The sequence below is a fragment of the Rutilus rutilus genome, assembly GCF_951802725.1.
Source record: "Rutilus rutilus genome assembly, chromosome: 14".
Lineage (NCBI taxonomy): Eukaryota > Metazoa > Chordata > Actinopteri > Cypriniformes > Leuciscidae > Rutilus > Rutilus rutilus.
In genome coordinates, this window is record NC_140219.1 from 38,607,956 (window position 1) to 38,619,954 (window position 11,999).

Sequence of the window (11,999 nt, forward strand, 5' to 3'; positions counted from 1 at the left end):
AAAGTTTTAATGTGTTTTGTGACCCTTTTCAGTCTACAGGACACGTTGAACTACAGTACAGACAGTTGTGTGCTACGCGAGGGAAGCTTATCTATGGCCGACATGTCAAGGTGATTTTTTTTTTTCATCAGTCATTTGTTTACTTAAGATGTCATTAAATTCAAAGTTAAATTATTTTGTTTTCTAATTTTTTTGCTGCTTTTTAATAGTGACTATGATGTTCTCCAGTGGCTTGCAAGCCAAGATTTTAAGACCTGCATCACCCCGGACAACCTTTCCCAAAGAGGCCTAATTCAGTGGCAGAGACAGAAGAAGGGCTCACCTGTCAACAAAGTCAATGTGACTTTCATTGGCGAAGCTGGAATCGACACTGGAGCCTTAAGCAAAGAATTATTGACTGGTCATGTATATTTAGGACAATCTCTGGCACCAAACACTACTGAAATCAGGTTCATAGGTGCAGTATTTTTTATTTACTGAACTGTTTTCTGTCATTAATTATTGTATTTAGAAATGATGCGTGGCACTGAGAGGCGACTGTTTGAGGGCAGTGGCAAGAAGGGAACAAGTCCTGTCTACTCGATTTGTGACCTAGAAAATGGTTTCTACAGGTTTGCATTGTTTTATAGTTGTCCTACATTATGCAGTTTATGCAAGTAAAAGTACAAAGTTGCAATTACAATGTCTGCACTGTTTGTTGATGACATGCAGAACTGCAGGAGAAGTGTTTTCTGTCAGCCTAGCTCAGGGCGGCCCAGCACCATGCTTCTTACAACAGGGGACTTTGATGCTCTGCAGCTGACCAAAGATGATGTGGATGATCTTGAGTATGCTTTACTCATAGAAAGGGTGAGTACATCTGCTATGAACAGCCGTGCAAAACCATTAAAGGATTTTCTTAATGTACAGTATTTCATTGCTATACTGTTAATGCGTTTGTTGTAATTTTAGGTGGAGGCAGCAACTGATCTGACACAGTTCACAGATGAAATCGAGAGTTGTGGTTACACGGGTTTGCTTAAGTCGGACCAAAAGGACAGTATCATAAGGTCCGTACTTATTTTCCAGAGAAACAATTTTTATATAATTAATTTTGATGCACACAGCATCAGTAGCCACTTTAACAGCATAGTATTATTACTCAGGGTTCGTACACCTTTTCCAAGGTCAAATTCAAGCACTTTTCAAGCACTTTCAAGGTCCATTTTAAAGCTTTTTCCAGCACCTTGCACCACCGTAAATTACATACCAATACATAGTCAAAATTATTATTTCGTGTTTTTATCACATTAAAAGAGATAATGCTATAAACAGTCAAAATTGTGTTTCGTAATAGCAGAAGGAGCAGATATTTAAGCAAATCACAAGTTTTATTTTTCAAAATGTATCACTGTCTAAGTAGATAATGCCTATGAATAATACTTTTCATTATATTAATGTCCTAATATTGCTTCCCAGATAATGTGATTTTCAGGCTGTAAAACAAATAATTTCAAGGGCTGAAAATATGAAGACATAGGATTTGAACAGAAATATTTTACAGGCCTTGGTTTTGGGACACATTCTTGATATAGACAAGGTTTGAACAAAATCTAAGACCGTGCAACAACAACCACCTGTAATTGCATTTTAACCCAGAAGACTCTGACAGTGCACAGGCACCTGCCTGATAAATAGCCTATATTAATTGAAATAAAAAAATGTATTTCATTGCCAAGACATACATTTATATACTGGAATAGAGCAGTGTAAATATTGCATAAGGCCATCCTCAACCTTACAGTAGGCTACTTGTATGACACTCCATCTGACACGATTTCTGTTCAGCAATCAACGATTGTTGTTATGCACTGGGCTAACGTTTGCAGGTTTTAATTTGCGGGTAGTTAACGTTAGTTACTGTGCTGTAGCCTAACTTTGGCTATGTTCACATATTCCACAAATGAACGTGCCATAACGGACATGCAATACTAACATTACATTATCACCGCTGTGCTATGACACCCATTTATTTCAATGGCTTGCGCACTGCGCGAAGACGTTTTGTTGCTGCATCGACCAAAGCGGAGCGCAGCATTGGCGAGCTTGCGTGCACGCCACGGTCAAAGTTAAAAATAGATCAACTTTTGCCGCTGCGCTCTGTGACGATTACCCGCGCGCCCAATAAAAACGGGGCATCCAAAAAAGCGCGGAAATCAAAATGAAAACTCCGCCTACTTTTGCTCTGGCCAGCGTAGCGCAAATCGCTCTTTATCTGATGGCTACATTTTATTTCTCCATTTAATAAACAAACTATTCAGTCAGATAGGTATTTGTTGTGAAAGAAATACAGTTACAATTTCAAGCATTTTCAAGCATTTTATCCAAAATTTAAGCACTTTTCAAACCTTGAAAACACAACATCAAAATTCAAGCATTTTCAAGGATTTCAAGCACCCGTACGAACCCTGATTACTGTTTTTAGAAATGCAGCATTTGAACTTAAAATATAAATTTGTATAGCCTTGTCTTAGTCTTAATTTAGTTGTGTGGAAAATAGCACATTTCCCTTTTATTTATGAGTCTTCCGCAAAACTTTGTTCCCTGTTCTCAATAGAGCCATTGTTCCATCGTATCTGTGTAGTCAACCCTCCTCCTTTTTTCCCCTTTTGCCCCACCACCCCAGCCGGATGAGTATCCTAGTCCCTGAGCTGAGTGAGAAGGGAAGTCCAAGGCAAGCAAGAGAAAATGCCATCATCAACTTCCTCCAGGACTCTCTACAAGACCTGGAAATCACAGGTTTGACTTAAACTGTCTCTTTATCACATGTTGAAGTACTATACAAATGTGCCATGCAAACAGCTGTTCCCTAAAATGAGTAGAGCAGAATGTGATTCCATGTACATGACCTACATTTGGTTCTCAGTCTTTGATTAGTGAGCTGAATATTAGCACTCTACCAAAAAGGACCATCAATATATTTCCTTTTAGAAACATTAATGTTGTGGTTAGTGGCGGTTGGCGATGCTTAAGGCAAAATGGTCCAGATTTTAAACTTCACTAGAGACTTTCTGGACTTTGCCCAGAAATTTAAGACATAAGTCATAGATCAAAATACATGTTTCTTTAAAAAAAAAAGACATTTCCACCATAAATTCCCAGAATACAGGAATATTGTTTAAGCTTAATGTGTCCCCTCCAATGTTGAATGGAAACATATGCCTGTAGTGACAACATAGTATACTACAAATGTATTCAAAAGATATCATACTGTATATCTGGTATTCTTTGGATAACATTATTCTAGGACTATTCCTATCATTGTTTTAGTTATTTCACTGTATATTAAACAGAAATGAATGCAGCAAAGTTAGTTGAAATATGTCTTTGGGATAAATCGTGTAGATTGGTAAATAGGGTTGGCTTCTTGCAGTGTTGGATTTTTACACCATTGTACTCAACTACTCTGATTTGTTTTATCATGCAGGTCAGAATGAAAACCAGCAAATGTGTGAGCCTCTGACCCAAGAGGAGCTGCTAAGTCAAGAACGGCACTGGAATCGACAAACACACGTGAGCCTGTCTGTAGGTTAACAGTGGTACATGTACATGTAATATAAACCTTGAAATGTGATGCTGTTCCTCAATTCAGCGTTACTTTTGGTACTATTGAAAAGTTGAAAAATGTTGTTCAGTCTTCCACATACACATTAGTTTCAACACGTGTATGGCAAATTCATGTCATTCAAGTGGAATCAACTTTGTGGGGTTTTACATTTACTTAGTCATCAGCAAAAATTAACTTGGTTGATGTCAAAACAATAAATGGACATAATGCCTATGGCCTTCATATTTTTCTTTTTCATTGTGAATATTAACTCTATGAGTGTTTTACTTGAGTGTTGTAATGTGGCCTATGAATTTTAAATCTTCCGTTAAGTCCCTCAAACTGGAACCGCTTTTGAATAACCTACATGTCTCCAAACGAACTGCTAAAATTAAAGTATTTATGGACGATCTTTTAGTTAACCGGCTCCAGAAAGACCACGCCAGAGAACTGCAAAAAGTCAAGAAGGAGAAGAGGAAGAAGACAGACAACGACCTATCTTCCCCAGAACAAGCTGATCTGGCAAGGCAAATGGATGATAAAGATCATCAGGCAGATGGAAAAACTTGTTACACATTTTAAAGAAAGGTCTGATAGAGGATCAATTTAAATGTTCTAATTGTGAAATGTCAGGCTTGCAGAAGAAGCTTGCATCGCTAGAAGCGTGATGCAGGCTTGCTTGCTTTGCCAACTGAAGTGTTTGTGGTTTCCTGATCTCTCTGCATAAGCACAAAGGCTTTGACATAGAGTGTAGGGGTGAGAGGCGAGATGTGGTTTTAACACCTATTGGTGAAAGAACGGTTAAAATGTATATTAAGCTTTTTATGCGTAGGCAGCAAAAGATGAGATGTATGTGTGTTTATTGCATAATAGCCTTAACTGGAAAGTTGCAGGCCATTTAGTTGACCTTGTAAGGAATTGCTTCATTATGGCCAGCCCTAAACTCTCAAGACGGCCCCAATCAAACCGTATAATAAGTTTTGTTTCCAGTTGCTCGGGGCCACATTTTGAGGTGAAGACTATACACATTTCTGTTTTTTTTTTTTATTTATTGTCTTTTATTATTCTGAAACACAACAGTGTCTACAGCATTATACTCTACAAGGTTTTTTCCAAAAAAAAAAAAATAATAATAATAATAAACGATCAACAGAAGTGACTGAGAAGTGATCAATCAAAACTAACTTTAGCTGGAAAATAACTTTATTTAAGAACCGCTATAAAACCAAACCAATCTCTGTTACCTTAAATTATACGCTTATCTCTGTAAAGCTGCTTTGAAACAATCTACATTGTTGAAAGCGCTATATAAATGAAGATGATTTGACTTGACTTGATTAATGCTTCCTGTGAGGATGTATCCTTAAGATTTGGTACTACACAGTGTTCACTGTATTGCTGTTGCCATTCTCCCTGGCTGGGCATCAATAAGAATGACAAATAATTCATTGACTCGCCCTTGGGTTTTTTTTTGTTTGTGAGTGGGCACGGCTCATCAGCGCAGTTGTTTTGAATGAGGATGTCCAATATATTGTTTGTCACCTCGTCCTGTCTTTGTCAGATGGTTGTTGAGGCTCACCAGGGACTATTCTCACCGTGTCTTTCCTGCTTTCCAGTCCTGTTTCCATGCAGCGGTTTCCTCGAGTTTTCCCGGAGGATTTGCTACATTTTCCTGAGTCTACGTCTGCCCGTTGCGTCCCTGCGTTGCCGAGCCTGAGTCATCTTCTGCCTGCTTCCATTCCGACCCACGTTGCTATCTACGATTGTGTTCTAAATAAACCACTGTTCACTCACAATTGAATCCTTTGACTGTTTTCCTTCAGAGTCATGACATTCTGGTGAAGACTGTTAACGGATTATTCAAATTTACTAGGACAGACATGTTGGTGTTACGGTCTTTGCAATGCAATTCTTTAATGCTTTGAGCATCAAAAAAATCACATTCACCTCCATTGTATGTAGTGAGAACAAAAGTGATAGTGACAGACGGAAATTTCAATTCACTAGTTCACACTTACAAATAAGTCAGATAGAATAAATGCGTATTTGACGTGCTGTCCGAGGAGAGGGCTCCGGGCTCGGTATTCGGCCCGAACCCAGAGTACTCCCCCCGTATTCCTGGCTGTAAAAGATTGAGCCAAGAGTGAGGAGTCGGGGTGGTGGAGGGATGCTGGAAAACTGTCAAGGAATATTAGGTGAGTTGACAGAGTGGATATATATATACTTCTTGTCATGCTGATTAGGGTAGACATAATTGTTTGATGACGAGTAGATTGGATTGATTATTTGAACGTGCTCCTCCCGAACTTTGTTTATAAAACATCATTTCACTAGTTCACACTTACAAATAAGTCAGATAGAATAAATGCGTATTTGGCGTGCTGTCCGAGGAGAGGGCTCCGGGCTCGGTATTCGGCCCGAACCCAGAGTACTCCCCCCAAAAGCTGCAAATAAATGCCGGACAGCCGCCATGATGTTGGTGACCCCCCAAAACTTGCAGAGTGCAAAGCTAACATGGCGTCGGATGGGTGTGCCTCTAAGGTAGTAGGCTGGGGATGGTCATATGTGATGTACTTCTGCGGAAGCGGAGGAGAATGGAATAACCGCTGCAGTGAAAGCAAGTTGATGGAGAACTAGCTCTAGAATTGACACTGCTGCGGCAGTGGATCAAATTTACTTTGGCTTGCTATCCATCTAGCTGATAGCAAAAGGACGGAAGAGTAAACACTGCTGCGGGGAACTGAGCTCCTGCAGTAGAGGAGGAGATGCTGCTGCTGCTGCAGTAGACCAAACTTGCTTTTCAAAGGCTTTAAAATATCCAAATTATTTGGACATAGAACTAAGCTCCTGCGGGAGCGGAGTAGATGACACTGCTGCGGCAGTGGAGCAAGTTTAGATGGAGTAATGGAGCTCCTGCGGGAGCGGAGTAGATGACACTGCTGCGGCAGTGGAGCAAGTTTGGATGGAGTAATGGAGCTCCTGCGGGAGCGGAGTAGATGACACTGCTGCGGCAGTGGAGCAAGTTTAGATGGAGTAATGGAGCTCCTGCGGGAGCAGAGTAGATGACACTGCTGCGGCAGTGGCCCAAACTTGCTTCGACTTGCTTTTAAATATCTAAACCAATTTTGGACATAGAACTAAGCTTCTGCGGGAGCGGAGTAGATGACACTGCTGCGGCAGTGGAGCGAGTTTAGATGGAGTAATGGAGCTCCTGCGGGAGCGGAGTAGATGACACTGCTGCGGCAGTGGAGCAAGTTTGGACAGAGTAATGGAGCTCCTGCGGGAGCGGAGTAGATGACACTGCTGCGGCAGTGGAGCGAGTTTAAATGGAGTAATGGAGTTCCTGCGGGAGCGGAGTAGATGACACTGCTGCGGCAGTGGAGTGAGTTTAGATGGAGTAATGGAGCTCCTGCGGGAGCGGAGTAGAAGACACTGCTGCAGAAATGGAATAAGTTTGGACGGAGTGACAGAAACTTCTGCGGGAGTGGAGTAGATTAGCTGTGGTAGACTTGGTTAACTTGCTTTTAACTAACTAGAGCCAGCTGGGTAGAAAAAAAAGGGGCTCCTGTTGGAGGAAGAGGTGATGCTGCTGTGGTGTTGGGAATGACTTGCTTTCAACGTGAATGAGGAGTTGGAAAAAGAATTAGCTGATGAGGGTTTGTTAGGCTTCTTTGATATGGAAGCGGTTTGAGCGGATGTAACTTTTGAAGGCTTCCGATGACCAGCGGCCAAATGCTTGGATCTGCTGCTGAGAGAGGCCTTTTTGGGCAGCTGTGGTTGCTGCGCCTATGCGAAAAGAATGGCTGGAAAAGTGGTCTGCTGGGATGCCTGAAAGGGTCAAAACGGATTTAAGGTGTTTTTGGAACCAGAAACGTGTAACAGGGCGGTTGGAGTCGTCTGCGAAAAGTGGGTCAGAAGGGGATTTAGACTGTGAATTCCTGAAAAGCAAGTAGCCTGAGAGAGTTTGGTATGGTTGGATTGGTGATGAGAGATTGAAAATATATATGAAATGGCCTTTCCTGGTTTGATCTGTCTTACTTTGCTTAATGAAGTAGGAGATGGTTTTGTTGTCTAGCACTGATAGATCTGTTGTTGTAGGGTGGATTTTGGGTTAAAGCTGGAAGTGATGGTGCGTTCTGAGCATCTTAGAAAACCGAAAAAAGCCAAAATGAACATTGCGTCCAGTGTGCGGGCCGTGTTGGTGGAATAGTAACCTCTGCAGAGGGTGGAGATGCGTTTAGTGAGTATGTCTAACGTTATAGGTTTCCTGGCATCTTGGCGGGTGGGTTGGGTTTTTTGGTTACCTTGGATGAGCATTGATGTCTGAGAATTTGCTATCTCTGTGGAGGGTGAACCAAAAAGGAGTTTGTGGAAGAATTGGATTCCGCTTAGATAACCCTTGATGGAGCCGGCCTTGAGGTTCTTGATGCTGTCGAGATTATGAATGTTAAGAGGTTATGAATGAAGTAATGGTGAACAATGGAATTAAGAGAGGCATCGAGAAGTGGTTTCAATTGGTGGTTTATGGGAATATCAGCTCTGAATAGTGAGGTACTGGGGTTGGAAGTGGGTCTGCATCTGGTGCCAGCAGCCTGAATTTCTGGAAAGCAAAACAAGAGAGAGAGTCAGCTATTTGATTTCTGGAACCTGGAACATGTTTTGCAGTTAAAATTAATTGATCGCAAGCTGCGATCCAAATGAGGCGTCTTAGGAGAGGCATTAGTGCGGGGGAATTTGAGCGGCCTTTATTGATGCAATGCACAGTTGCTTCGTTGTCGCAGTGTACCATTATGCTGTTAGTTGACCATTCTTTACCCCACAGGAAAGCTGCTACCACTAGAGGATACAACTCGAACAGCGCTGAGGATGTTAGTGACTGCGGTGAGTCTAACAGCTGGGCGGGTTAGATTTTAATCCTGTCAGAATCTGCCATGTCTGTCTTTTTCTCACACGACCTCTGTAGAAATTCCAGAGTAAATTACCTACTGTTTTTCGTCAAGCTCGGCGGTCCTTAGAGAAATCTAATCCCGTCCGAATGCGAATGTCTGTGATTGCCGAAAATGTTTTTTTTCCAAAACGCTTTTTCTTGTGTGTTTTGGTCAACGTGAACTACCGTACAATCTCTCGCTATCGCGCCGGTATTGAAGTTTCTGCTTTTTGCGCACCGATAATGGATGTAGATGTGTTCGGTACATGGCGAAAAATAAGAAAATTAAATCAACAAGAGCCAAATCACGTAAACTGTTAAGACTGGCTACTGTAATATCAGTTTCAGGTAAGATTACTTTTATTTTTGCACTTAGGCTAATTACATAATGTGTAAATTCTATAAGTTAAAACTTTTTTATTCCAGTGAGTTTATTATAAGAATCCAGTTCTATAAAATCATGATAAATGTATGTTTAGTTTTTTATACTAGGCTACAATTTTTATAAAATGTTTACAAAAAACTAAATACGTTAGGATGTTTTACTTTATATTTCAAAGTGCTTAATTTTAATTCATATGATCATACGCAATCCACGCATTCTGAACACGTTATCTTCTGCAATGCCCACATGTAAATCACAGACACTCCTACCTCGGTAATAAACACAGAGATGTTAGTCCCGTCCGAATCCGTACATGAAATCACAGACGTAGGTTGATAAGAATAGTAACTCAAACGTCATTTGGAAAACTAGTCCCGTCCGAATAGGGCTATTGTCTGCTATATTTACTTCTTATTTATTAAATCCAGGCAATTGGTTCATGAAACATTGATTAAAATGAAGATATAATTAATACAAAATGAAATTCAATTTAAAGAAAGGCAGCTGTTCTGTTTGAGGCAGGCGCGGATTTATGGGTGGGCCTGGGTGGGCACGTGCCCACCCAGATTGACCGGTGGCCCACCCAATCAGATTAATAAAAACAATTTAAATTTTTAATTTTAATAATAATAATAATAATGAACTAATAAATAATTTCATTTTAATAGTTTCCTGAGGACATTTATGTACAATAGCTACGAAAAATAGCTACAAAAGAAAAATATTATGTCGGCATATCACGTGTCAGTCCATGCTATCACGCAACTCATCTCTGTGCGCGCACTGACTTAACGTTGTGATAGTGACTCGCGTGACAGACAGATGGAACTTCAGGTTTAAAGCAGCCGGGAGGGCTGACTGACATGAGTACAAGGTAGTTAAATTCACTACCTAAGTACCGATCTGCTATTGTTGACATTTATCAGGCGTGTTACATAGGCGTAATTTGCGGGTGGGACATGTCCCCACCACTTTTTAAAACATCTCGCGGCACGAATGTACCAATTCTACAAATAAATTAAACATCTCCAGTTAGCCAGCAGAGCATTCATTTCGTTCGTTTGTTAAATAAGAGACGATCTAGCGCTGAAATGTGTTTTTTTAAATCAGGTGATGAAAGTTGCCCCTGCGATAAGTGGCGCTGATACAGTGTTCTCTCGTGTGGCTCGCGCACACACCGCACTGTCTTGACTCGACGCGCCCTTCAATCCGTTGCGGATACTCTCTATTCGTTCTGGTGAAATCACACATCATAATGCACACGTGTCCCTCCTTGATATACAACCACTGATGAACATAATCAGTTTTGATAAAAAAAATAAAAAAAAACTATAGTGGAGCGGATTAGATCCCACAACCTCTGACACTGTTGGCGAAAGTTCTACCACTGGACCATTTAGGTATACGTTGTTCGAAATGGCGAATCTAAGTATTTTAGTATACTAAAAAACTATATATAGTATATATATATTAGCATACTATTTAAATCGATGGACATCGTAATGTTATTGTACAATGTACATATAATTTAGCAAAGTTATGCCACTGAGCGTGTATATAAGCTTAAAAAACCGAGGCCCCCCCGTATATTCACCAGGCCCACCTATTAATGACATTCTGTATCCGCCACTGGTTTGAGGTCTCTGTAAAAGTTTTAAAACAGTCTTTCAGTGCCGCTTTCAGAGCGCTCACGTCCGTAACCGAGAACTGACACGTTGTTTTTTCCCTCATAAATGCGAACACGAAAAATAAAATAAAATTAATATTGTAATGTTTTTTTGTTGGGTCAGACAATGAATACCAAATTTCTCTCTCATATTGCTCCTCATAACCACTGAAAACGGTCAACGGAAGTTAAAAGTGGTGGGTACAAAATGACTCATGACGAAATCTGGTGGGTACACGTACCCACCGTCCCCACCGAAATCGACGCCTATGCTAGTACAATATCTTTGCTTCTGACAAGTTTCTGTAATAAATCCGTAAATCAATCACAAAACGTGTTGACGTGTTGGCGAATAAAATTTTAAATTGTCAATTTAAAAAAAGCAGAAACGTGTATAAAACCCGCTTCAATTACAGTTAACAATATCTGAACTGTGCTCTTTTGCATACTTCTAATTTTCTCATGCACTTTGTCTTGTATTTCTGCAATAGATTAATTGATCTGGCCATTTACTGTATGTGTCCAGACTAACGTAATTTCTCTGTCATTTCTGTCTTTTTATATCTTTAAAATGTTGCTACTTTTAGAAAAAAATGACATAATTATGAATCAAATTATTATGAACAAACAATGAAACTGTGTCAAAATTCGACAACACAAAGAATTATCAAAAGGCGATTTAACGCACATCTCAGGTTAATTATATAAAAAACAGGGAACATTTTGTAAAAGCAAAACTGAACAAAATGCGTAATTAAAATAATTGTATTATGTTTTACCAAATATTTAATACCACTTCCCCATAATGTTGTGATTCATTTTTAAAACAACATCTGTCAAACTGTCAATCAGATACCTCTTATCTGGTCATTTTTATTTTATTTTAGAAGTCATGACTGTTGATCACCCTTTATATGGATTTTGTGAATATGAATATTTAAAAGATTTACAAACTGTCGGCAAGACCTCAAGCCAACCCTGGACATTCTGAGACTAACGTGGAAAAATCTTTATGCTTAATGCATTAAGACAGTTCAATTAAAATATTTATTAATTATGTAATGGCAAATCAGATGCGCCCAAAATATAAATGCAACGCGTTGTGCTGCAACATTACCTCACAAGAAATATCTGCCCAAGAACAATCATACAAGAAATATCTGCATGAATTACGAATCTGGGGTAAGTCGCATTATTTAAGCCTTTCATTATGATAGGATGATTTTGTGTATAAAATAAAATAAAATAATGCTGGGTTTTTACAGGCAGAGTCATGTGTATTATGCTCACACTAAATTCTCTGTTGCACTTAAATGCGCATTGCATGCACAATCATCTTAATAGTTGTACAGAAAAGTTATGCGCTGGCAAGAACGTCACTTTGCTGTTTTAATAAAAGCAATGTTAAATATTCTGCATGCACTCATCTCCTGGA

General features: G+C 39.8%; 1 protein-coding gene across 1 annotated transcript; it reads left to right on the plus strand.

The window, feature by feature from the left end:
- Positions 1 to 485: 485 nt before the first annotated feature.
- LOC311303349 (uncharacterized protein) lies at positions 486 to 5,386 on the plus strand (the record flags this gene model as incomplete). The annotated part of the gene is made up of 7 exons (XM_084429773.1): positions 486 to 611; positions 712 to 849; positions 952 to 1,049; positions 2,597 to 2,778; positions 3,467 to 3,564; positions 4,005 to 4,174; positions 5,203 to 5,386. Exons 2-7 carry the CDS (start codon positions 763 to 765, stop codon positions 5,384 to 5,386), a joined length of 819 nt encoding a protein of 272 aa, XP_084285899.1. The 5' UTR covers positions 486 to 611; positions 712 to 762.
- Positions 5,387 to 11,999: the final 6,613 nt, after the last annotated feature.